This window comes from Trachemys scripta, chromosome 4, assembly GCF_013100865.1.
Source record: "Trachemys scripta elegans isolate TJP31775 chromosome 4, CAS_Tse_1.0, whole genome shotgun sequence".
Lineage (NCBI taxonomy): Eukaryota > Metazoa > Chordata > Testudines > Emydidae > Trachemys > Trachemys scripta.
Window position 1 is genome coordinate 13,686,131 of NC_048301.1, and position 27,343 is coordinate 13,713,473.

Below are 27,343 nucleotides of genomic sequence, written 5' to 3' on the forward strand. Positions count from 1 at the left end.
CCCCATGACCCCCCACACAGTGGCCCCCCACCCTGTACCCCATGACCCCACAGCCCCCCCAGCCTTCTGCCCTGCACCTCCACACACACCCCAGCCCTCTGCCCTGCACCTCCACACACACCCCAGCCCTCTGCCCTGAACCCCCCCTCACACCCAGCCTTCTGCCCTGACCTCGAGTCCCACCCAACACCCAGCCCTCTGCCCTGAACCCCCCCACGCCCCAACCAGCGGGCTGAGCAGGCTGGCGGCATAAGATCAGCATTTTAATTTAATTTTAAATGAAGCTTCTTAAACATTTTGAAAACCTTGTTTACTTTACATACAATAATATAACAATAGTTTAGTTATATAATATACACGTAGAGAGAAACCTCTTCTAAAAAAAACGTTAAAATGTATTACCGGCACGCAAAACCTTAAATTAAAGTGAATAAATGAAGACTCGGCACACCACTTCTGAAAGGTTGCCTACCCCTGTTCTATGTTACGGTAAGCCCTTAGAACTCTATGAATGAGTGAAAGATGTACCAGGGACTTACTGGCTAGAGACTGATATTTGAATGATTAGTGGGATATGCTGGGAAATGATATGGGGTGATGGAAACAGCAAAGTGTGGACAATATTCTTGTGAGAAAATTGCAGTTTTCTTTCTTAGCACCCCAACACCTCCCCCAAAGAAAGCCTTATGATCTTTTTTATGATCTCTGCTTTTTGGATTGTTGTCATCTTCTCTGCTAGCTCTCCATAAGTAGCTAGTCTGCCTTTGTTGCTGTTCATAAGACATCCTAAATCAATCAAATGAAACTAACATGATTTGTTGTTTTACTTTTTTCCTAAAAGGTTCTGAGTAGCAGTAGTCATACTGACCAGAGTCCTGTATATTTCAGCCTACTGCACTGTGTGGGGAAACTAGGAATGATGGCAGAGGCACTGTAGCTTTTTTTGCAGGCTCAGAAAGACAGTGCTTTGGCTGAATCTAAAGCTATTTTTGCAAGAAATTTATTTGCAGAAATTAATTTTTTTAAATGAAAGCTGAAATTCTGCAGAAACTGAAGGCTTAGCACCTTGCTCCTAGGTGAAAGTGTCCTAGATGCAAATCTATATTTTTAAAGCCCAGCTTGGAGCAGAAGTGAAGAACTTCCCTGTTGACTAAAATTTTATGTAGAGTGACATGATTGTTATTAATCATACTTTCACAAAAACATGATAAACCACATATGCCTTCATCTAATGCTCTCTTCAGAGAGCTTTATGCTGTAGGCCAGGGGCACGCAAACTTTTTGGCCTGAGGGCTGCATTGGGTTTTGGAAATTGTATGGAGGGCTGGGTAGGGGAGGGTGTCATGGCCCGGCCCCCACTTTCTATTTGCCCTCCTGCCCTATCCAACCCTCCCTGTTCCCTGTCACCTGACCGTCCCCAGACCCCGCCGCCCCATCCAACCTCTCCTCTCATTTGTGACAGCCCCGCTCGGACCCCTGCCCCATCCAACCACCCCTTCTCCCTGTCACCTGACTGCCCCCTGGTACCTCATCCAACACCCCCTCCTTCCTGACTGCCTCCCTGGGACCCCGACCCCTATCCACACCCCTGACCACCACCCCAAACTCCCCTGCCCTCTATCCAACCCCCCTGCTCTGTGCCCCCTTACTGTGCTGCCTGGAGCACTGGTGGCGCCTCAGCCGTGCCGCCCGGCTGGAGCCATGCCACACCGCTGCCACCACCACACAGCTCAGAGACTGGGTCAGGTCAGGCTCTGCAGATGTGCTGTACCAGGAGCTCACAGCCCTGCAGCCCAGAGCATTGCGCTGGTGGCAGAGCGGTCGAGCTGAGGCTGCAGGTCAGGGGGGAAGCGAGCCTCCTGGGCCAGGAGCTCAGGGGCCAGGCAGGACGGTCCCGCGGGCTGTAGTTTGCACACCCCTGCTGTAGGCTCTGAATAACTAAATTTCCTAGGATGAGTTCCCCAACCACATTGTGCTAATCCTCCGGTCTGATTATATTCACTGCTACATTAGATTTTAAAAATATATTAATCAACACATGCAAACATCTCGCCTTTAAATTCTAGTCTAGACAAGATAGCAAGAGCTTTGACCTACCCTCATATTGGTGATGAAACTAACTTGACTGGAGTGGGGGTAGATAGATTACTCCAAAAATTAACTGAACAGTTTTCCATTGAGGATTGCTAAAGTTGTATATGGTCAGTCTGTTTTAATAAAAGGTCTCGTAGTCAAAGACATTGTCCTTTCAAAAATGTATACAAAAAAAATTAATGAAAAGGGAAACACTAACTTAAAAAGCACACCTCTGTCTGAATATTTTGTTTCTATTTCTGTTAAAAGTTAACTCCTAAAACCCTTGTAATTTAAAGATTAGAGGAAAAAAATCTAGTGTGTGTAGTTTGCTTGACAAGCACTTTGTGTATAGCCAGTTTTACTGTATTCTCTGTATATTCACTTTCTCTTTTTGTGCAAATGGTTTAGACAGTAGCAAGGGGTAAGAAATACTTTACAAAACATGAAATTGCTCTGCCAAATTCTTATTTTATACTCACATTTTCAAGTCCTGAATTAAAACTTGAAATTATTGAATTAAATTCCATTGTTAATACTTTTTATACTATTGAAGTTCATTCCAAAACATTCAAGGAATGTTATAGTGGAATAAATGAGCTGTAGTTTTCTAGGAAATAATTCCATTTTTGAATTATTGTAAGACTGTATAAATGAGTGGGGTTTAGGTCAATATATGATTTCAGTGGGATGATATAGCTGGAGAGAGAAATGCATTGTCAAGATGGTATACTCTAGCAATTGTGGCATGACCCTTTCCATATGTGTAATATTTTGTATAGGCTTTTAAGACTTAGATAACAGTATATACAGTGTGCATGACTTAGCTACAGTTGCGGGAATATTTTTTTAATTAATTTGTTCAAATCCAGAATATTGTGGTAATGTAATGTTAGCTATATTTCTTATATTAAATAATGTAGAACAAACGTGCACTTTGGCCACTGCAGCTCCAAATAAACGTACGGTATATCTTTACAAATGCATATCCAGAGGCCTTGTCTACACTACACAGTTTTGTTAAGTCAGTTTTTGACAACAAAACTGGGGAGGTGTACACTCAATAATGCTCCTGCTGCTGATTTAATTCGCCTGCTATGCCGACATAATAAAACCACCTCACAAGCGGCATAGAGCTTTTTGAAACAGTTAGAGCAACACAATGTCAGTATAGACTGTGCGCTTGCTTATGTTGCCCTAAGTAGCCTCCAGGATGTGTCCCACGATGCCCATCGTGACTACTGGTAAGCAGTTTCTACTCTGCTGCAGGTACACAGGCATACACCCCTTAAAGCCCCAGGAATTTTTGAAATTTCCACTTCCTGTTTGCTCGATGTGGACAGCTCACCTTGCATCTTCCTAGCTGACAATGCTTGCTTTCTGCATCAAACGCAGTTCCGCATGAAGTGTACTGGAGTTGCTGGATCTGTTGGGTCTGTGGGGAGAGGAGGCTGTGCAGTCACAGCTCTGATCCAGCTGTAGGAGCTTTGACACCTATGAGCAGATTGCTCGTGGTATGGATGAGAAGGGGCATGAAAGGGATACGTGTCAGTGCCGTGTGAAGATCAAGGAGCTGAGGCAGGTGTACCAGAAGGCAAGAGAGGCAAACCTTCGCTTTGGTATGGTGCCAAAAACATGCCACTTCATGAAATACTGCAGGTTCAGCCACGTTGCATTCATAATGTTCATCACAAGACTGGTGAGTAGTGCAGGATCCATGCTTTCAGGCAGGTGCAAAGTTTATGGGAGCAGTTGAAAAACAACATGAAACCTAGTCAGAAGCCCTGGGGATTATGGGACAGAAAAAACTGCATCATGGGGCAATGATCCTGCCCTCATGGTGCACTGCAGTCTCTTCCCAAAACTTCTAGCAGGAGAAGGTGGTGATTTTCACAGTGGGGTTGCTACCCACAGTGCACTGCTCCATCTGTTGGTGCTAGAGCACCAACCGTGGATGCACTGCGCTGACACAAGGATCGTTGTATGAATATGCACAAGCAATGTAATTACAGTGGTTTGATTGTCATTGTAACTTAAGTCAACTTAAGTCTGTAATGTAGATATGGCTATATACAGGATTTTGTTCATAGGCAGCATATACATATATTTGAATATACTGTCACTTTCAGATAGAATGTAAATACTCTAAGAACATAAGAGTGGCCATACTGGGTCAGACCAGTGGTCCATCTAGCCAAGCATCCTGTCTTCCAACAATGGCCAATGGCAAGTGCTTCAGAGGAAATGAACTTGAACAGGTAACTGTCATCCAGTCCCAGCTTCTGACAGTCGGAGGCTAAGGACACCCAGGGCATTGATGGACCTACCCTCCATGAACTTATCTAATTCTTTTAAAACCTCGTTAGGTTTTTGACCCTCACAACATCCCCTGGAAATGAGTTTCACAGGTTGACATTGCATTATGTGAAGAAGTACATTCTTCTGTTTGTTTTGAACCTGCTGCCTATTAATTTCATTGGGTGACCCCTGGTTCTTGTGTTCATGTGAAGGAGTAAATAACACTTCCTTATTCATTTTCTCCATACCATTCATGATTTTATAGACCTCTTATCATATTTTCCCCTTAGGTGTCCCTTTCCCAGCTGAAAAGTCCCAGTCTTTTTAATCTCTCCTGATACTGAAGCTGTTCCATACCCTTAATTATTTTTGCTGCCCTTTTGTACCTTTTCCCATTTTAATATCTTTTTTTGAGATGGGTGACCAGAACTGCACATAGTATTCAGAGTGTGCCATGGATTTATAAAGTAGCATTATGATATTTTCTGTCACGTTATCTATCCCTTTCCTAGTGGTTCCTAGCATTGTTAGTTTTTTTGACTGCTATTGCACATTGAGTGGACATTTTCAGAGAACTACCCACAATGACTTCAAGATCTTTCTTGAGTGATAACAGTTAATTTAGATCCCATTTCTATTTTGTATGTATAGTTTGGACTATGTGCATTACTTTGCATTTATCAACATTGAATTTCATCTCCTGTTTTGTTGCCCAGACACCCAGTTTTGTGAGATCCCTTTGTAACTCTTCACAGTTTGTTTTGGACTGATCTTGAGCAATTTTGTATCATCTGCAAAATTTGCCACTTCACTGTTTATCCCTTTTTCCTCTTGGGCTGTGTGCACTAGAGTATGCACATTTCGCTTCCAAAAGAGTAGAGTGGGGGTGGGGATAGAAATTATCTGGAAAGCTACCAGGATTAATTTTTTTCCTTAGCAATATTTAATGTTCTGCTGGAATAAAGTGTTGGTGGAATAGGACTTTTCCAGCTTTTCTTTATCTTGTGTTGCATCACAACAGGTTGCACACTCCAAATGGTGCAAAACGTGGAATAGGACTTTTCCAGCTTTTCTTTATCTTGTGTTGCATCACGACAGGTTGCACACTCCAAATGGTGCAAAACTTCTGAGAATGTAAAATTTGAGATGATTTGGGTGATTTAATGACTACGTAGTTAAACTGGTAGGGATTAAAAGGGCAAAATGAATGGCTAGGGTGTGAGAGTACAGAGCAGTCAAGATAAACCAGTCGATTTACACTATTTAAAAGCATAATAGGGGTTTTGGGGCACAAATATATGCTTGGTTCTCTGCGCCCACATAGGAGTGAATAAAGAAAATATTAAAATAAAATTTGCTTGCTGCATATATGAAATGTGAATTTCTAATACTTGTAAATTTATTTCCAAACAGATTTCTACAAACATGTTAAAGGTAGTTTTCCTCCTTGAGGTATAAGCACACAGAAAGTTTGAAGTTTTAAACACATCTGGGCCATAAAATAGACATCTGAGAAGTTAGTTGCTGTAAAAGCTAACCAAAACTCTAAGATGTCTATTCTAGTTAAAATAGTTTGAATGGTGGTTTTTGTTGTACTTATTTTCACTACAAGTGTTTTGATGAAAACCACAGACACGAAACTAGTGTAAACCCTTTTTCATGGATGGTTACAGCTTAAATATTTACAAAAACATACAGAGTACACTCAATTAGTAGTGAGGTCCTTACTTAAATCAACAAAAGCAAAACAAGGCAGTTCAGAGTTAAGGCTGACGTTTTAGTTAACTCATTATTATGTAAAATATTGAGTTAAGGACCAAAAGTCAGCCATCAATTTTAATTTCCCATCTTCATTTGTGTCTTACCTTAATATTATTTAAGTAACATTTTCTATATTTAATAGTTTCTAGTAACATGTTTAAATGGTTACTTGTTTTGTAGAAATAGCTTAACAATAATATTCTTTTTTCCTTAGAACTGAAGGAACAAGTCATCATGGGAGCATTTTTAGACAAGCCAAAGATGGAGAAGCATAATGCCCAAGGGCAGGGTAATGGGCTACGTTATGGGCTAAGTAGTATGCAAGGTTGGCGAGTTGAGATGGAGGATGCACATACAGCTGTTATTGGTTTGCCAAATGGACTTGATGGATGGTCATTTTTTGCGGTATATGATGGGCATGCTGGATCCCAGGTTGCCAAATACTGCTGTGAGCATTTATTAGATCACATCACAAGCAACCAGGATTTTAAAGGGTCCGATGGACCACCCTCTGTGGAAAGTGTAAAGAGTGGAATCAGAACAGGTTTTCTGCAAATTGATGAACATATGAGAGTAATCTCTGAGAAGAAACATGGTGCAGATAGAAGCGGGTCAACAGCGGTGGGTGTCATGATTTCTCCTCAACACACTTACTTCATCAACTGTGGAGACTCAAGAGGTTTACTTTGTAGAAACAGGAAGGTTCACTTCTTCACACAAGATCACAAACCAAGTAATCCACTGGAGAAAGAGCGTATACAGAATGCAGGTGGTTCTGTAATGATTCAACGTGTGAATGGCTCTCTTGCTGTGTCGAGAGCTCTTGGGGACTTCGATTACAAATGTGTCCATGGGAAAGGCCCTACAGAGCAACTTGTCTCACCTGAGCCTGAAGTTTATGAAATTGAGAGATCAGAAGAAGATGATCAGTTTATCATACTGGCTTGTGATGGTATCTGGGATGTTATGGGAAATGAAGAGCTCTGTGACTTTGTAAGATCCAGACTTGAAGTCACTGATGACCTTGAGAAAGTTTGCAATGAGATAGTCGACACCTGCTTGTACAAGGTAGCCAGAATTTTAAGAGGAGAAACCTATTATGTTTTCAGTACAGTAGTAGGAGTTTTTCCGTTATCAACAAGATGAAAATAAATTTTAGTTCAGATCTATAGAGTAGCTGAAGTTTAGTTTCTGTACAATTTTGTAAAAATAACACTGATGCAATCATTCTACCGTTGAGCCACTTACTAGAATGCCATTGGGGATATAACTAGGAACAGCAAATAGTAAGGGCACCTGGGCTTCAATAATGGGTCTCCTTATTTGGTTAGGAGTTTAAATCATGTAAAAATACATTGTGCTCTATTGCAAATCAGCACTTTTAAACAATGACCAAGGGAAATAAAACAGTGCCCTTTTTGCTGTTTCACAATGTAGTAAAAATGGATTTTAAAACATTTGATAGAAATATCAGGTCTGATCACGTTTCGCATAGAGACTGAATTACTTGAGAACTGGTGGTATTGGTATGAGTGGAAAATTTAGTAGCTGAGGAGAAATGATCTATTTCTAAGATTAAAGAAAGGAAATGGAAAAGATGTATAAGTAGCTTTTATACCTTACAAAAAAGTAAATAAAGGGCACAAACAATTTTCTTTTTTCCTCTTCTGTCATTGGGAAATATAGCATTTCTGGCTGAATCATACCAAAATCCTTGCAAAATGACTGAATTTTGATTTCTAAAATTAAGAACTTCAATTAACTACTGAAATCTTTGATCTGATTTTTTTAAATTGTTCCTTATATAATTTTACTTCTGCATAAAAAATCTTTTATTATACAATTACTTACAAATTTTTTTGTATAGCTTTTTGATGTCCAAAAGTCCAACTAATTATATCTGCTCAAGAAGACAGGCACAATTTTTACTTAACGAATACAGATTTTGTGATTGTTTTTATATGCAATGAGTCCGAATTTGTATGTTTCTATAAACAAAATGAAAGGTTGTTCTGTTGTTCAATAGGACAGACTGAACATTGTTAAAATTTCAGTGTTTGTTTTAACTTTCCCTAGACAAGCATTTAATTCTATTTATAAAACTGAGCTTTGATATGTAAGCTGTAAATAAAGGCAAGATAGCATCATTAGTATTGGCACCATTTCTCTAAAGAGGTGTGAAACAATGACCCCGTTAACTATGTAATAGTTTTCTAGAGACAAGTGGGTGAGGTAATATCTTCTATTGGACCAATTTTTGTTGGTGAGAGATACCGAAAGAAGAGCTCCACAGAACTGCGGTATCTCTCACCAACAGAAGTTGGTCCAATAAAAGATATTACCTCACCCACCTTGTCTCTCCGATATCCTGGGAGAAACGTAGCTACAACAACATTGCATAAATAGATTTCTATCATTTTAAAAAGTTGAACTTCATTCACTGCCAATTTTTCATTTATAATTTTGGCTGCGCTAGTCTGCAAAATGTAAATACCACAGGGCAATACTGCTTTTCAATAGCTTCATGATTTAAGTACCAATCTTGCAAATACTTGCATCCGTGCTTACCATTGTTCACATGAGTAGCCTCATTGGCTTCAGCAGGACTACTTGTGATTAAAGCTCAGCATCTATGTAAGTGTTTGCAGAATAGGGCCCTTAACAGTTGGAAAATCATTTGAATCAATATTTAGTACTTTTTTTCTGCAAGGCGTGGTTGTACAATACTGCCGTCAAGTATTTTATTAAAGTTGTGCTTATTTTGCTCACTTGTATTCTAAAAGATTACATAGTGAGAAATAAACATATTTTTCATTCGCACATGAGAAATGTCACTTACACTACTTCCTCTTAATGATTGGCCCTTAGGCCTACTGTAGGGAACTGTCATTTATGGAAATGCACATTTGACACTAGCAATATTTTTAGTTATCTAAGTTGGGTTTTTTTGATTTTTCTTTATAACTGGCTTCAGATATCTTAAATGTTCCTATTTAAGCATTTAATATACCTACAACTAATGTAACCTTTCCCTCCAAACAATATTAACATTTAAGCAGGATGGAAACAGGTTTTATAAATCTCAATAATAAATCTCCCCTGTTGTTAGTTTTGCAAATAATTTCAGCAAGACGGGAGTCATCAACTATAGGCTCATTGTAAACATCAATCATGAAGGAAAAAGTTAACAAAGTATATTTCAAAACTTGTTTGTACTGAACGGTACTCAACATGCAGACTTCTTGAACAGTGTTTGCAAATGCTACAATTTTTTATTTAATGGTATGATGGAAGAAAGTGTTCTAATTTCACATGATTAGCAAACTATTTTAAATATTTTAAATTTAATTTAATTTTTATTTTCATTATTTTAAATAATTATCAACTGCTTTGATATGGACGTGGAATAAAATCAGAGTGTATTATTCATTGGATACAGGATATTGTCTCAACTGTTGGTTTTTTTTTTTCTCTCTAACAGGGAAGTCGAGACAACATGAGTGTGATTTTGATCTGTTTTCCAAATGCACCAAAGGTATTGCCAGAGGCGGTGAAGAGAGAGGCAGAGTTGGACAAGTACCTGGAAAGCAGAGTAGAAGGTGGATCATTTAAAAAAAAATAAGTAGCTTTGTTTCTAAGCAATCCCCCAAACAACTAAACTCTTAACACATGTAGGTTTTTTTTATTAAACCTTGAAGTGCCATTGGACATTTAGGCTCTCTGCACTTGGAGCTAGGAGGTGTGATTCTTAGCTTGCATAGATGTACTCGTACTAGCTCTCATTCAGTTAGTGCTCTAAAAATAGTAGTATAGCTGTGGTAGCATGGGCTACATTGGACAGTGGCACAGGATAGGTATGCAGAGTACAAACACTCCTGGACCCTGAGGGACATAGGCAGGATGGATAGCCTTTGCTGCTGCTCACCGCTGCCCTTCCCACTGTGGCAACATTACTATTTTTTGAGCGAACACGAGTGTGTCTACATGAGTTGGGAATCACACCTCTAGCTCCAGGTGTAGATGTAGCCTACATATAATCTCTGAAAAAGGCACTCCCGTATTCTGTTGGATGTATGCTGTATGTCATGACAAAATGCTACTAAAACAGAAACTGCAGAAGCTTATGGCCCAGGAGATTCTATTTAGGATGGCAGAGGAAAGTAATCTACTTGTATTCAAAGTTCTTGATGAGTCCATTGGCGTCACTAACTTCAGACGTGTAAATTCTGATTCCTGGCATGTGCATTTGAATGAAATCTGGCAGCATATTTTTGAAGATGGTAATTTGAGGGCCATTTTTCTGTGAAGCTATGTTCAGTTACATGGCCCTAATAAGTATATTGTATGATGATTTAAGGGTCACAGCAATGTTACTGTTAACATAATAGCACTTGCTAATATGATTATATTTAAGAGTAAAAGCCTATCAACATTTCTGTTATAGCTAAACCTTAAACCTTCATACTGAACTGAAGCTGGGCATATAATGTACCATCCTGCCAGTAACTTTTTAAAAAGCAAATTATATTTACATTTTTTTTTTTTTTTTTTTTTTAATTTTAAAAGGGAAAGAGAAGTGGAACTGTTTCAGGCACTTTGTGCCATGTAGCTAAAAATGTGTTGACTTAAAACATAATTTTAATATTTTTGTAATCTGGACTGTAGTGCCTTTGGGTATTAAAAACTGAAGCAGAGATTGGGGTTTAAGAAGCAGCTACCCCGATGTCCTCAGATTTCCTAAATATCTAAAACACTTACCGTACATATGCAGTTTAGTACATAGATGAAATTAATATTTTTCAAATGGAAACATATTGAGGATCTAGATTTTAATTATTCAGTTATGATATATCATGTTACTAATATCCAGGGTAAGAGTCCCTAATAACATGCATTGGCATGATATGCACAGCTCTTAGGATTTGTCATATCAGTGACTGATGAATTATATAAATGCCTCATGAACTTTTTCCCTTTTAACTGTTAAAAATCTTGGAGATTTAACTTAACTTGAATATACCGTGGTCGTTGAGTTAAAGTTGCATCTCCGTTAACTGACCCCATTGGCATATGTGTATTACAGTAGATGGAATGGGAACATCATGTCCAGATATTGCTGAATGAAGATCCTAAGTATTAGAACTGCATAAGGTTATGGTGTAGGGCAGTGGTTCTCAAAGCCGGTCCGCCACTTGTTCAGGGAAAGCCCCTGGCGGGCTGGGCCAGTTTGTTTCCCTGCTGCGTCCGCAGAATTGTCCGATCGTGGCTCCCGCTGGCCGTGGTTCGCTGCTCCAGGCCAATGGGGGCTGCGGGAAGCGGCGCAGGCCGAGGGATGTGCTGGCTGCCGCTTCCCACAGCCCCCATTGGCCTGGAGCGGTGAACCGCAGCCAGTGGGAGCCGCGATTGGCCAAACCTGCGGATGCAGCAGGTAAACAGCCCGGCCCGCCAGGGGCTTTCCCGAACAGGCGGCAGACCAGCTTTGAGAACCACTGGTGTAGGGAACAATGCATTTGTTTGGTTGCTGAGTTTCTTGCATTTTTAGAAATAACACATTTCAGGGACAAGTGAAACTTCATATTTGTCTGTGTGAGTGGGGGAAATTTACATGATATAAAGCACTTTAATCCTAATTCAGTGGACACATTTAGAAAAATATATTGCTGCTACCCCTTTAGAGTCCACACTTTGTTTTAAAGTTATTTTTCTTGGACTTAAACATCTTTTCCCTTTGATAATGCACACAGAAATAGTATTTACACTTTTTATTATAAGCAAAAAATGCAACCTGATAGCAGTTTATAACATTGCATAGTTTCTGAACTTACAGCCCTCTCACTACCATGAGTGAAATTTTTGGGACTATATGTGAGAAAGGGAAACTCAAGCCACAATGTCACTTTATTACATTAAACTTAACCATATTTATGCAATTAAAATAAGATTGTTTCATGCTGGAAACTTAATATACAGTATTGTCTACTGAGGTGGGACTAATATGGCCATTGCTGAAACTTTCAACACTGTGCTGAATAATCTTACTACTGTTATCTTGAAATGCCTTAGTAATAATGCAGTGTTTAAAATTTTAAAAGCTACAATTTCAATTGAAGAAATTGGTAAATGTAAAGAAATTCTGAAAGTGGTTTTTACCAGTCTGTAATGTCTAATTTAGAAAATTAAAATCCAATAAAATGGAAATTTTGTGAATGAGCACTGCAAGACATAGCAGTTATATAACAAAATAGGCAGTTTGACCAGCAAACATAGTCCTAGTAATGAGGTTAGATTATATTTTAATATACATTTTCTTGTTGATCAGTTACATAAAAGCATTTTTCATCCCATAATGTGTGGTAAAATCTTATTTTAATATCTTCGTATTAAAGTTTGTTGTACTTAATGCTGTAAAGAAGGCCATGTATTGATGGCCATCTCGAACAACAAAAGGGAATAAAAAAACCTGGCTGATACAGGTTTCTACTCTTCCCTCTTACACCAGACTATCCTTCACTCCTTTAACCTACGTTCTTGCATTAATGTTGGACACTTCTGTGGCTCACATTTAGAGCTGAAAATGTCTAACAGGAGGTGAAGTATAAGTGGCAAAACATCTTCGTGCCATCCCTTTCTAATAAATCAGTGTTGCTTCTAAAAGGTTTTGAAGACTTGCTGGCTGGAAAAGATTAATCAGTCATTCCCAGATGTAGTCCTCTAGTTGCACTATTACTCCAGTTACTGAGCTGGTTTGACTTTTTTTTTTTTTTTAAATTAATATTCCTTAAGCTCTTTGCCCCATTCTTTAAAACCAATTTTGTAGCATATACATACTTAACCCAGTAACAAATCTGGTTATTAGATACATGTAATCCACGGACTTAATTGAAATGGATAATTTTAAATTAACTGGCCATTTTTCAGCAAAACCTGAAATGTTCGATTTTTAAGAATTTTATATGAAATTTCCATTCAAAACAGGAAATAAGTAGATACATTTCGAATTCTTTATGTTTAGTGTAAGTACGTTTTTTTCCACTGTCTTAAATGGTGAAAACATTGAGAAGGTTTAAAGTAGGTTAAAGAGAAAGGGATGCAAGATGCATTGAAACAAAAGATAATTTAATAATTATTAAAAAAAAAAAAAAAAAGAAGCAATGGATTGGTTCCATTTGTTGTCATCAGTGTTATTTCAGACTGTATCTATAGTTCTCTCCAATTATAAATGTATTCATTTAGTGGTGACTGTATGTTAAATGTACTGCAGCTTTAGGTTGTGAAACTGTGTAGTTTAGGCAAAGTATAAATCCCTTTATTTTTGTACAGCAGAACTTTAGCTTTAGAATGATGTAGAATATACTAGATGTTGAAGATTACACAATAAAGGAACTTGGCGAACCAAATCTGAGATCTTTGCTTTTTATTCAGATTTAAAAGTGTTAGAATTCTTTTTACTAAATGCTAGATGGTAAAATATGAAGTTTGGCCATAGTTCTTGAGAAAGTGGCACATTTGAGTTTTGAGATGTTTGCCTAATGTGTAATGTCACATGTTGGATTTCTTTCCTACTTAAAATGTAGAACTAAACAGCTAATACTTTGTACTGCAAATTTTGACATTTGGTTATTCTACTGCAAGTACATGCCAGTGTTTCCAGTGTCAATTACTTGCATAGAATCTGGCTGCAAATTGGGCTAAAACTTTTTGCATAGAAGGTTGTAGCCCAGAAAACCCATTCCGTGCACACAAATCAGTTCATGAATTTGTACTATTTTTTTTTTATTTAAAAGGAAAGTATACTGGTTTTAGACACTTTAGTCTGCCGTTAACTCACCAATATGAGTTTAAAATGGTATCTCGTACATCTTGATTATTTTTTTCAGTATTTGAGATAAAAAGATAAATTGTCAAAATATTTAAATTGGAAGTGGGTTCTCCATGTGTTCAAATTACTTTTTTCAAATAAATTTTGGAAAGATTTTACTACATAAAGACTATTTAACTGTGCATGCGCATTATTGTACACATGCCATGACATCCACTTGGAGATCAACAACTCCAAGCTGATTTAATAAAATATCTTCTTAAATAATGTCCTTGAAGGAATTTCTAGTGTATTGAGAAATGTATATACATTTAAATGTCATGGGATAGTAGACAATTCTCATTTACCTTGTAAAAAAATTTAACGGATTTCCCCAAACTGGAAGAAGTCTGATTTCCTCCCTCCCCCCCCGCCCCCTGAAAGGTGATAACTAACGTAAATTCAGCTGCATATGTGAGTGTTCAACACCTCAGAAGATGAGGCTTAAGAAATTTAGCTAGCTGCAGCTTTATTCTTAGCACACTTTGCTGTGGCTACTGTAGAGATTCTTTTGCTTACATGACGAAGAGGTGGATTGGGTTTGTTGTATGTAAAATCACCTGCTGTTGAAATATCCCTTTGGTGAGTTAAGGACAGAGTTGTATCTTAACTCTGACATTCTTGGCTCGTGTCAGTTTATGCATAATGACTTTTTATGTTTTTATGTTAATTTGCAATCTGGTATAACTATATAAAGCATATTATAAACAAAACACCTAACTTCTTGTTTCTTCAAAATATTATATTTTCTACCATGGCAATAACCTTTTAACATTCATTCATATAAAAAAATTTACATTAAAAGCCGGCTTTTTCACAGGATGTTTCATTGGCAAAATACAATAATTATGTTTTAGTGAAGCCTATTTAGAACTACCTAGTTTGTTTAGCTGTTAAGATGCCCTTTGTTATGTAATATACTAATCAAAAAGATTACAGTTTTGGAAGTATAGAACTATGTGAAGAACAGATCGTAGTTGGTCTTTTTTTTGTCAAATATCCAATAGCTTTTTACAGGTACACTGGCTTTTTTGTTATGGCACCAAAGATTACAGACCGTGTCCAACATGGTAAATGCTGTCTTTTAAAATGTTAAACTGCTTTTTGATAAAACTGAGTGTTTCAATCTTTTCAAGTTAAATTTGGACTGCACTTACCAAAAAAGTACTTCTGATTCCCAGAGATCATAAAGAAGCAGGGTGAAGGAGTGCCAGACTTAGTCCACGTGATGCGTACGTTAGCAACTGAGAGCATCCCAAACCTCCCGCCAGGGGGTGAATTGGCAAGCAAGTGAGTCTACGTTAGTGTAACTGTGCTTTTGATCTAAATTAACAGAGACTTTTTGTAAGGCCACTCTTAAAAATAAATAAATTGAAATAAGGTTTATGGGGACCAAAAGGGCATCGTCCATTCTCAACTAATCTCTTTCACATTTTGATCTGTTTTAAGTTTGGAAAAAAATCCATGCACAAGACCGTGGTTGACTGTGGATGATAGTTTCTAAAATTAAAAATATGTGAATGTCAAACTATAGTTGTAGAAAGAATGGACTGCTTTTAAGGGTGGCCTCCTCTGTTAATTGTAGCTTTAAAATGTTTACTGCTTTTACTTTTTAAGATGTAAGGGAAATGTAATGCATATAATGGCTCATTTTGAAAAGTAGTTTATGTACATAGTTAACAAATAGCGATTACTCTGTGCATTTAATGCTTCACTTGGCAGCTTTCTTTGCTTTTGCTTTTTTGTTAAATGTATACCTCTTTTTTTAGAATTATAAATAAGCTGTTTAGCTAATTATCCCTTTAAAGGAAATTACTGCCGCACCCTGGCTAAGCAGGCTATTGAATTTAAAATTTTATACAGATTCATTTTGATTGTTGTCTTAAAGAAATAGTCTGAAACAAAGTTACTAGTTTTATACATTACATTAAACCATCAAAGAATTCAAATCTCAAGCTCCTCTGTCCAGTAAATCAAGCAATTTTAGTATAGATTGCTCACGAACCAATATTTTTCTATTTTAAAATGTATTTATATGAATACATTCTAAATTATCTATTTCAAATTTTATCATTTTCATAGTGTGGTGTTTGCTTAAGCATGATAGCTTTCTTTTAGCTGTCTTTGTGATAAATTATCTGTTTGTGATGTCAGAGTTATGACTTCCAGTGAGCAATAAACAGCTAGACTCCAGAGCAAATGAACTTCTAAAGAAACAAAAACCTTGTTTTCATGCTAATGTTTCAGTGTTTTTTTTTTTAAAAAAAAAGAAAACTGAGCAGCCAGTCTGAGATGTCAGAAGGGTATCTATTTTTAGAATATATTTAATTTTCTTCGAAGCATCATTGAGTCTGAGTTATTGTTAACACATTTGGCAAATCTAAATATTGCAACATTAAATTGGAATGTGTATCATTCTTTTGACTCCTCTTTCTAGCTCTGTTTTTTTTTTTTCTTTCTTCTATTGGGCTTGTGAGCAAATCTCTCCTGCTGCACCTGACTTAAGAGTATTTTTATGGTGCTAGTGAAAGTGGTGAAAACAGACACCTTTTCATGGGAGACTATTACCTGTGTTGCAGCAGAGCTACATCATTCTGAGATGTTAGATCTGTTCTGTTTGTTATTGTACTGTGTCCTATAAACAGGTTATGTTACCCAATTGCACAACCTGGTTGATTTAAATAACCTAGACTGCAACTAATTTTAAGTGTTGAGACTAAAAATTGACTTATTTTACTCCCATCCTATGTTGGTGTTTCTAACTTCAGGATTCTCTTGTGCGTGTTTGTGTGTGATAATTTTGCAAACCAATTGTTACGGCTCATTGGTTTTGTTTTAAAGAAATATCTGCAATACCTGTGTAACTGAAAATACACTGATTTGTTTACTCTGAGATGCAGGCTTTTAGCTAGTTAGTGAACAAATGCAATAGCAGCTTAGGCCCAGATTCAAGAAACCATTCCCTGTTCAGGGACAGCACTTAAAGAATAAAAACAACGAGGAGTCCTTGTGGCACCTTAGAGACTAAGAAATTTATTTAGGCATAAACTTTCGTGGGCTATAACCCACTTCAGCAGACGCATGGAGTGAAAAATACAGTAGGCAGGTATAAATATACAGCACATGAAAAGATGGGAGTTGCCTTACCATCAATTCTTGATGTCTGACCCAGGAACCAATCCCTACAACAAACCCTGTTGCTAACTCTGTCCGCATATCTGTTCAAGGAACACACATCATAGGACCTAACCACATCAGCCACACCATCAGGGGCTCATTCACCTGCATATCTACCAATGTGATATATGCAGTCATGTGCCAACAGTGCCCCTCTGCCATGTATGTTGGCCAAACCGGACAGTCTCTACGCAAAAGAATAAATGGACACAAATCAGACATCAAGAATTGTAACATTCAAAAACCAGTAGGAGAACACTTCAGTCTCCCTGGACAGTCAAAAACAAACTTAAAAGTGGCCATTCTTCAACAAAAAAGTGGCCAGACTTCAACGAGAAACTGCAGAGCTGGAATTAATTTGCAGACTTAACACCAAATTAAGCCTGATTAAAGACTGGGCATGGCTGGGTCACTATAAAAGTAATTTTCCCTCTGTTGATGCTCACTCTTTCTTGTCAACTGTTGGGAATGGGCCACATCCACCCTGATTTAATTGGCCTCGTTAGCACTGACCCCCCACTTGATAAAGCAGCTCCCATCTTTTCATGTGCTGTATATTTTTACCTGCCTACTGTATTTTTCACTCCATGAATTGGAGGAAGTGGGTTATGTCCACAAAAGCTTATGCCCAAATAAATTTGTTAGTCTCTAAGGTGCCAGGAGGACTTCTCGTTGTTTTTGCTGATACAGACTAACACAGCTACCCCTCTGAAACCTTTAACTTTTAAATGTGTGCTTAATTAAGTTACTGAACTGGGCCTTAATGTAACTTAAAGAGATGCTGTCAATTTGAAAATCATTTATCTGACAATTGTCTACTTGTAACACCTGAGATAATTATGTCTGAAAGATTAGAGAGGAGTCTGTTTTTCAGTTTGTGCATGGAATAACACTTTTTGATAGTCAGCTTTGCTGTTTTCCTTGTTTATCTGGAACAGCAAGGGGATAGGGGAAGGAAAAGACTTTTAAAAAAAAAATGTTATGGTAAACCCACACATTTTTCAAGGGAAATCAAGGACAGTGGTAGTACCTGAAACTACCTCTAAAACTCTTTTTTTTATAAAAATTTACTAGATGTCAAAATGATGGGGTTTCTGAAAAAGTCCTTGGTGGTGTTTGGTTTGTTGTACTGTCATGTTGTGTTAAAGGAAATAATTTTCTTAATTATTTTAATTATAAAACGCTTTTTTAGAATGTGAGTAATTTAGAATATTTTACTGACTAAATTTCAGGTTTCTGACATAATTGCATAGCTAGCTGCTTTCTCTCTGAGAATCTTTTCACAGAGACAGCATTATTATTGGGATGTTTTTATCATGCTGAAATTAATTATTAAAATTGGAAGCAAAAAGTTTGGTTTAAAAAACTAAGGCTGAAATTTTTTCAGTGCAGTCCAGCAATACCCTCAAACAGTATTACTTTCTCTTCAAAAATTGTACACCTTTTGGAACTCTAGACATTAGGATGTCTGGAAATGGGCAGGTAATAGATCCAGATTGTTACTCATGGCCAAATAATCAATCCCTACCTTGTTTATGCTGCCCAGAAGTTACTAGGTGATTCTTTGGAAGTGGTTGTGCTGATTAGGATCTTCCTCATTCCCTTGTCTCTTTTGCTGTTCTCTGCCTATCATGGAATCTCCCTGCTTATTCCTCACCCAAAGTCCCTCATTCCAAAACTAGATACACCAGCCCAGCCCACACCCTTGCTAGCATGCTACCAACATGGCCTCTCTAGGATACTGACCCCTTTACATTTTCCTGTATTTCCTACACTATCCCTGAACATAGGCCTGGAGTCAGTAATAGATCAGTTTTTATATTTATAAGTATTGGGGAAAAAAAATTAAAACAGCTCATTGAGTGTAGCCCAGTCTGCAATCATGACTAACAGAAAGACAAGGGGGAGGATGCCATTCTGCCACTTTAAGGCATGAACATGTGTGCAGAGCATTTCTCCACCTGACCCTATTGTATAGAGTAAGAACCGAGGCATTCTTCAGCTTTGTCCCCCCATCCACTCCCCTTCCCAAAAAAAAGCCCTATCAAAAGTCTTTAAAATCTCTTAATTGTACTAGACCTTCATTTTCTCAGTTATCATGCTTGCTGAGGAAGGCAAATACTTCCTCTTTCCCTTAGCATTCCACTGTTTTTTAGTCTTATTGCTCTAACGAACCCCTTGTTAATCTCTTCCCCTACAGTTGGGTAAGCAGGGATCACAAGCTATTTTTATGTTTTATTATATATCTTTGTAATTAATCCTCTACTCCTCATCCACCCCCAAAGTGCAATCAGCAAGGCACAAAAAAGGGGAGGGGAGGAGTACCAAAGCCAAGCTGTTTTGTGAGAGATTATAAAAATTAAAAGTTCAGACATGAATAAAAGGTAAATTTTCAACACACTATAAACTCGTGCTGATTTTTACCAAATTCCCCAGGAATATATCTCTGTTGCAGGGTGAGATATACTATACAAAATTTCTGTTTTAAGTTGAGATTGGTTTCTTTTGGAGGATAATTGTAAAAGGGAGTTGAAAATCGGGCATGTAATGGGAAGCTGCTACTGCTCTATTAAAAATAAATAAATAAATAACCTAACAAGATTTATAATGGAAACTAACTTAAACCAAACCAAGAATGCAGAGCTTTCATTAAGGGGCACACTAAAAATTGTATTCAGAAAACACAAATACCGTGCTCTCTTGTGAAAAATATTATCTTTGTACATCAATGGTGTGTTGTTTACTGCCACCATATCCTGCAAGCATACAAATGCATATGGTTTACGCTGCTCATCACTCTGTAACCTCCTTGTCTTATTACTTCAGAGACAAAAGGTGGGCATGCCCCTGTCAGTATATCGGGAGCAGACATTTGCATATGAGACTTTTCAATTAGACTATGTAATTTTCCATTTTGTTGGCAAAATCCTTAGGAGTGTTAACCTTTTTAAACTATCTCTTCCTGAATCCAAAAGAGAGCACTGCATAAATTATACATGGCAGCTTTATTTGCAAAAAACTGAAGTTCTATACATTTTGAATGTTTTTACCATTTTTAAGGTTTTGCATTTTAGTACGTCATGATTGCATCTAAGAAATGTCTGACTTAATTTTAGAAAATCCTTAATATTTTGTTTTCTGTTTTGGTTTAGACGGAGTGTGATTGAAGCTGTTTATAACAGACTGAACCCCTATAGAAATGATGATGCTGTAAGTACTTTCATTCTCCCATCATTTCCGTCCTACCCTTTGAAATCTTTCAACCCTTTTGTGCAGACCCTACTACAGCTCTTTGACGGAGGAGGGATTTTTTCCAAAAGTGCATTCTGTAGACTGTGCCCTGTGAGTTCTCTTCCTCCCCTCCCCCCTTTCCCTCATCTGAACCTTCAGAACTCTTATTTGTTCTTATCCTCTATCAGTTCAAGACTTGAAAGTCTGATTGTATTCTGTCTTCTCATTTCCCCACATCTGGTGCCAGATCCCACCACTAGAAGCAGATATTGTCTTGTTTTGAGATATCTAATTTTATTTGGTTCATCCCTGATACCACAGAGATAGTGGGAAATCTGTGTTAAAATATTTTTCATTAAGATATCATTTTGTGAAATTTTAATTCCCTGAATTACAGGCAAAAGTGTTCTTATTGTAACTTTCTGCTGGATGCTTAGTAGTTTAAAAGTTGCTATGATTAGCATATTTACAATTCTAGTTCAGTTAACATAATTTTCTGATCATTGGATTATATTATGCTGTAACTTCCCTAATATATTTTTCACAGTGAAAATTCAATAAAAACAATTATAAAATGGGAACAATAACTCCATTTAAAACTGAACCACTTTGTGGAAACATCTTTAAATTCTTGGGAGTACTGTGTCTCAGAAAGAAAGCAGTTACTTTTTAATGTCTCTGGCATCTAATACCGTTAATCTGATTTTTTTTTTAATTAACAAAAAATTATATAAGTGAAATGCAGTTTGCAAATGCTTTGGCGTAACAGAAGCTGCACAGTTGGTCTTAAGCTTTATTTGCTACAGTTTACAATGAGCCTCTTCTATTCTTGTCTCCTCCCATTTCTAAGAAATTGACCCATATCTATAAGTAAAATGGAATTATCCCTGCATAGGGATGATATGCAGTCATTCATTGTATAACTCTTCTGCAAATGTACAGTACTCAAATCTAAGTGTCATTGGTAGTCAGAGTATAGGAATTTGCATAGTACGTAGTCAGTAAGTAAATTTCTGCACTTTGACTTGATGCTGACTTAATTTTTTATGTGCTCTAACAAACATGGCCACCTCAGATTCTCACCCTGCCTATCCTAGTCCTTTCTAGCTTCTGCCTTCTACTACTTGTAGTCCCATAGGAAAGCTTAGACATTACTCTTACAAATCATAATTTTTTAAAAGTAAATAATTCATTTTAATTTTCATGACCAATATTCTCTTTCCGGTCCTGCAAAGAGAGAGAATCCTATTAAATTCTACTTAACAGCTGAATAAGGAGTACAGGGCTGCACATCGGCTCCACCAATCTAAAGTAGTGAGAGATGGCATTGCTCAGACATACTTTAAACAGAAGCCTCTTTCCTCTTAAAGTGATGCCTCTGACTGTGTAAACACAATCTTGCTGACAACTTCTGATCAGTAAAACTGATGGGCAGTCCAGTATTCCTCATTCAACTTTTTTTCTGTTAAATTCTTTGTGCAGAGGGGAAAGAGGATGAAAAAATAAGTATGAGGAGGGAAAGAGGAGATCTGATTAAGCATAATTTATTATAAGGACATTCCAAGACACACACAACTATGTTAAAATGGAGTTAAGGCTGATAGTTTAATAACTTGAAGATAAAGGTGTCTTACAGGGATGTTGTAATTATCCAAGAACCAAGTATTGCAAATTCAGATAATTCAGAGTTAAGGTTACACTTAAAACAAATCTAAACATATTAAAATATAGAAATGTACAATTAAGACACCCAAGCAACTTTAACTCTTCCCTGTAGTGATACCATATGGCCATTTTAGGGTTTATGGTTCCAGATTAAACTGATTTTTAACGATAGTTTTTGCAATATTTTCCCCTCATGTCATTACAAGAGGAGAATTTAGGTTGCTTTGGGTGCCATGTATATTTTCCATATCTTAACATGTTTAAATTTCTTTTAAATTTAATCTTAACTCTCAATAAAGTACTTACGGTGTGACTTGGATTCTAAGCCTTCCTTACAGCAAGAGGGTTGAGAATAGGCATCTGGTTTTCGACCGGAACACCTGGTCGAAAAGGGACCCTGGCGGCTCCAGTCAGCACCGCTGACCATGCCGTTAAAAGTCCAATTGGCAGTGCAGTGGGGCTAAGGCAGGCTTCCTGCCTGCCCTGGCTCCGTGCAGCTCCTGGAAGCAACCAGCATGTCCCTGCAGCCCTTAGGTGCCGGTGAGATCAGGGAATCTCCACACGCTGCCCCTACCCTGAGCGCCGGCTCCACAGCTCCTAATGGCTGGGAATTCCGGCCAATGGGAGCTGCAGAGGTGGTGCCTGCAGGTACAGGCACCGTGCAGCGCATCCTGGCCGCCCCTTTGCCTAGGAGCCAGACATGCTGGCTGCTTCCAGGAGCTGCATGGAGCCAGGGCAGGCAGGGAGCCTGCCTTAACCCTGCTGTGTCACTGACTGGGAGCCGCCTGAGGTAAGCGCCACCCGGCTGGAGCCTGAACCCCCATCCGTACCCCTGCCCCAGGTCAGAACCCCTTGGGCTACACCCCCTCCCAAACCCCAACCTCATCCCTGAGCCCCCTCCTGCATACAAACTCCCTCCCAGAGCCCATGCCCCAACCCCCTGTACCAGCCTAGTGCCCGCTTCTGCGCTTCAAACCCCTCCTAATCCCTGGTCCCACCCCAGAGCCCACACCCCAACCTCCTGTCCCAGTCCAGAGCCCGCTCCCACACTCCAAACCCCTTGGCCCCAGCCCGGAGCCCTCTTCTTAACCCTGAACCCCTCATACCCAGCCCCAGCCCAGAGACCACACCCCCAGCTAGAGCCCTCACCTCTCCTGCACCCCCGCCCCAGCCCAGAGGCCCCTTCTGCCCCCTCACTCCTCATTTCTGGCCCCACCCCGGAGCCTGCACCCCCAGCCGGAGCCCTCACCCCTGCCCCAGCACAGTGAAAGTGAGTGAGGGTGTGTGTGGGGGGTCTCGGGGAAGGGGTGGGGCCAATGGTGTTTAGTTTTGTGCAATTAGAAAGTTGGCTACCCTAGTTGAGAAGGCAGTCAGAGTAGGTAGAACGTAATTAAGAATAACTGGAAACATGCTCCCTGTGAACTTAGCACACCTGCAAGAAATTGTCCAAATAGATACATTTAGTATACTGTCTTTTTTAGGTTCTACTGGTAATGTTTTTGAATGTGCTGGTTTTGATGTTAACAATTATTTAGAGCAGCTTTAAAGGTTTAGAAAACAAAGTATATTACACTTGAGACCAGGTGTTAAAACACTGCTTTAGTGCTAGCTAATATTTACTGAATTAAAATAGTTTAATGAATATACATTTTTGCATGTTGTTAGGAATAGTATTTTACAAGTATCTAGTATGAAACCCTTCATTAAAGGGAAAAAAGACTCCTACAATTATCCATATTTTTACCCTTTTCAGTCTGGATTATCCAGAAACCGCTGTAATTTTGGGCACTCCAGACTTTAAAGGGTTCCTTCTTTTTTCTCTATTAAGGACTCTGCATCAACTGATGATATGTGGTAAAACTGCCCATCTAGCTGTGGAGTTTACATTCATCCTCCAGTTGAAAGTGCGGCCCAACCTCAGTGACCCTTCTTAACGTCCATCCTCAACCTTATTTAAAGAAGGGATTATGATGTGTTGGTGAGAGTGACTACACCAGAAAACTACAGCAGTACGACATCTAGCCCAGGAACTGATGTTTTTTTTGTAAAACAGACTTCTGTAAACGTGATTTCAAACCATAATTCATGTTGTAAATCAGACTCCAGCAATTTATGTTGTATGATTTTGTTTTTGTAAAGTGCAATTGTCCTTGTACAAAATGCTCATATTTAATTATGAACTGCTTTAAATCACTATAAAGGTTAGAAGAAATGTTTGGCTTGTTGTGTGATGCAACAAATATATAGCCCTTTAAATTTATGTTGTGGTTTTGGATTGCAAGGAGCAGCAGCCTAGCCAGCTAGATGCTCAAGAGGTGCACAAAACTGTAAGATTATTTTTTATTTTATATAAAGCAGAACATTCGGGCAATTTATCCCAACTGTAGTGTATGAATTTGCTTGGCAGTGGGAAAAATAACTAACATACTGCTCGTTCTCCAACAAACCTATCTTTTTATGTTTTCTGTTGCTATTTACTATGGTCCCAGTCCTGCTGCCACTTGAAATCAACAAGAGTTTCGGCTGTGACTTCAATGGAAGCAGGATCATGCTGTATAATACAGTGCAATCATAAGTATACCAATTCTGAGGTTAGAATGCCTTGATTCTTTGCACCTCTTTTTTACAAACCCTTACCCGAAATTACTAATCAGTTGAGCAAGAGGGAGCAACTTTCTACATACAGTAGGAGTCTGCAGCATTTTTACTATCCTGATTGGCTGAGTCTGCTGCTGTTCCAAGTAAAATATTCTGAATTCCATTTTATCAATAAAGCTTGATTTAAAAAACAAGAAATTTAATCATATATGTGTAATTCCTCTTTTTTTCCTGCCTTTTGAAATTCTGTGCCATTGTAAATGAGATTTCACATGTGGAAAAATATTTTTAAATAATTGGTAGCCCATTTTTAAAATGGAGAGAACTTTGACTGTTGCCCAAGGCATAGAAAGACACTGGAGGATGTAGTGGGTTTAATCTGTTACTCTATTTTACATGGATTTATTTCAGGCTTTTTATTTTTCACTGAGATGAGCATCAGTTTGAATTTGCCTACTGTTTAATGAAAATACATTTGTCAAAGCCTGACAATCTTAACATTTTATGGTATGTGTGTTTTTAATTGACCCACTTATTTAGAATGAGAAACTAGTGGTTAAACAGTATTTGTGATTTGAAATATAGCATGTTGACAATATGTAACTGTTGGTCATTAAAATTAAATTCTAATTTAAAATTTTTAAGGGTAATAAACATAAACTAAATTGACTTAAGCTTAACTTTCTCCCATTGAACATACAAAAAGTAAGTTTTCAAATCAGTCGTGTTTGCAAAACTACTGTTTTGTGCACCTTGTATTCTTGTCTTCTTAGGTTGAGGATATTGTGTTTGTTGTTAATATAGTAGTTTACTTTAATCATTCAGTAGGCAGAGTCCCCAAAAGGAAAATCAGTAAAATATAAGTAGCTTGTAACACTTACCACAACTAAACAAAAAATCAAAACTTGGTGTAAAATTACTTTTTGATAGGAAAATGTAGTACAATGCGTTTTGCTATATTTGTCTTTTCCCTAACTTTGAAATATACATATTTGTATATATAGCCTTAAAACTAATGCAGAGTTAGGGAACTTTGAACAGTGAAAAAGTAACTTATAGTGTCTCAGAATTAAGTATAGTATATACCAGCAAAATCTTTCTTTTATCCCTCTTGTTTATGTGGGGTGCTTAAACGTAACTTCATTGTATTCAGTTTGTAATCTGTTCAAGCATGAATGAAGAAACCATAAGCACTATTTGTATTTATAAATTTATAGCAATTTTTGGTTAAAGAACCAATTCCTTACCGACCTACAAATAAATGCTTAAAATGTCTAATTTTGTTGTAGAGTGCAAAACTATAATAATGTCATAAGTTATAGCTTCGCAAGCACCTAATTAACAAATGTATTTAATACTACACGGTATACTAGTACAGAAAGCTAAACTTATTTTTAGGATTAGGCAGATAAAATTCTGTTCTTTACTTTTCTACATAGACTAAAGTTTAGTTCTGGAAACTGCAAAACCTTGAACTGGACTGTGGAAACTTTGAGACCTAAAATCTTAAAAAATCACAAGCAAAATTGTGGTGGAAAGCCATACTTCAAATATAATCACTTAAAATGTGTCATAATGACATACTGTGTACTAAAAGCATTTTCATCTAAGAGGCCCTTCCTAAAAATATAAACATAATTCTTCTGCTATTGCTACCAGTGCTTGTAACTAGGTTTGGAGGTAAAGGAGGAATGTCTATTGCAATCCTTCCTTTTTCTGCCTTACGTTCAGCACTTTTGTGTGGTCAGAGCACTGAGGCTATTATGTGTGCATAAACACTGCCATTCTAGGTACAGATTTTGATTACAAAAATACATGTATTAAGTACATAAAAACATTCTTGCAAAGGACTAGCTGGTCTTTTCATGAATCTGCAAAAAAAAAAAAAAAAAAATCTTAAAAAGGCACTTTTGCACCTTTGTGCATTTCCTTTTTGCACCAGTTAAACTTTTTTTTAATGCTAAAAACATTAGCACCTCAGGGGCAAGGCAGCAGAATTTTTGAAGTATTGTGTGCTATTTATTTCCCTCGGGAAAAGATTCCTGTGTGACAAAAATGCAAACAATGTGCTGTTCAAAAATGTATTTTGAATAGATGTTCAAATAGGATGGTCCCAATTCGCTTGTTTTTAAAAAGAAATGACATTTTGTAAAGCTATTTTGCTTCATATGCCATGCAAGTTTCTGTGTTTTTCTTTACATTTGACAGCTTCACTGGTTTCAGTTTCTGTGAATATTGTTATAGTCAGATTAAATGTTTCACTGATCATTTTGGGAAAATATTGTACTGCTTTATAGATAACACCGTTTCAAATAATCTTAAACTACTCTCATTAATTCAGCTTTGGGGAGGTATGTTATTCAAGGTAGAATTTTTAAAATGTATTAACTTTTAAAGCCAGTGTCAAACTTACTAAATGCAATTGCATTTTTAATAAATGGGGCACTAGGTTTGCAATTTACAGTGCATGGGAGACCCCTGCATTCATACAGAGTCCTGAAAAGTCTGGGTGCAGGACTCTTGTCCTGCATTGTAAATCGCAAATCTAGGTCCTTTATAGTTGGCTTGCTGTGGTGCTAGTCCATCAGTAGCACTATAGAGAGCTTGTCACTTTGCCATCGTTCAATTTCATCCTTCGGCAGAAGTCAGAATCAGAGAAAAGAATTTCATCTGCATGTCTTT

At 37.8% G+C, this 27,343-nt stretch overlaps 1 protein-coding gene across 2 annotated transcripts in view; it reads left to right on the top strand.

The window, feature by feature from the left end:
- Positions 1-26,555, top strand: part of PPM1A (protein phosphatase, Mg2+/Mn2+ dependent 1A) — a 50,501-nt gene extending 23,946 nt beyond the window's left edge. Inside the window, exons 2-6 of one of the 2 annotated variants that reach the window (XM_034767900.1) lie at positions 6,347-7,200; positions 9,614-9,731; positions 15,172-15,280; positions 20,320-20,377; positions 23,892-26,555. In XM_034767900.1, coding sequence (XP_034623791.1) covers positions 6,367-7,200; positions 9,614-9,731; positions 15,172-15,280; positions 20,320-20,377; positions 23,892-23,921 — 1,149 coding nt within the window. In that variant the 5' untranslated portion in view covers positions 6,347-6,366 and the 3' untranslated portion in view covers positions 23,922-26,555. Of the gene's footprint in view, positions 1-6,329; positions 7,201-9,613; positions 9,732-15,171; positions 15,281-20,319; positions 20,378-23,891 lie in introns of those variants that run through there. The other variant, XM_034767899.1, reaches the window with a different exon arrangement.
- Positions 26,556-27,343: the final 788 nt, after the last annotated feature.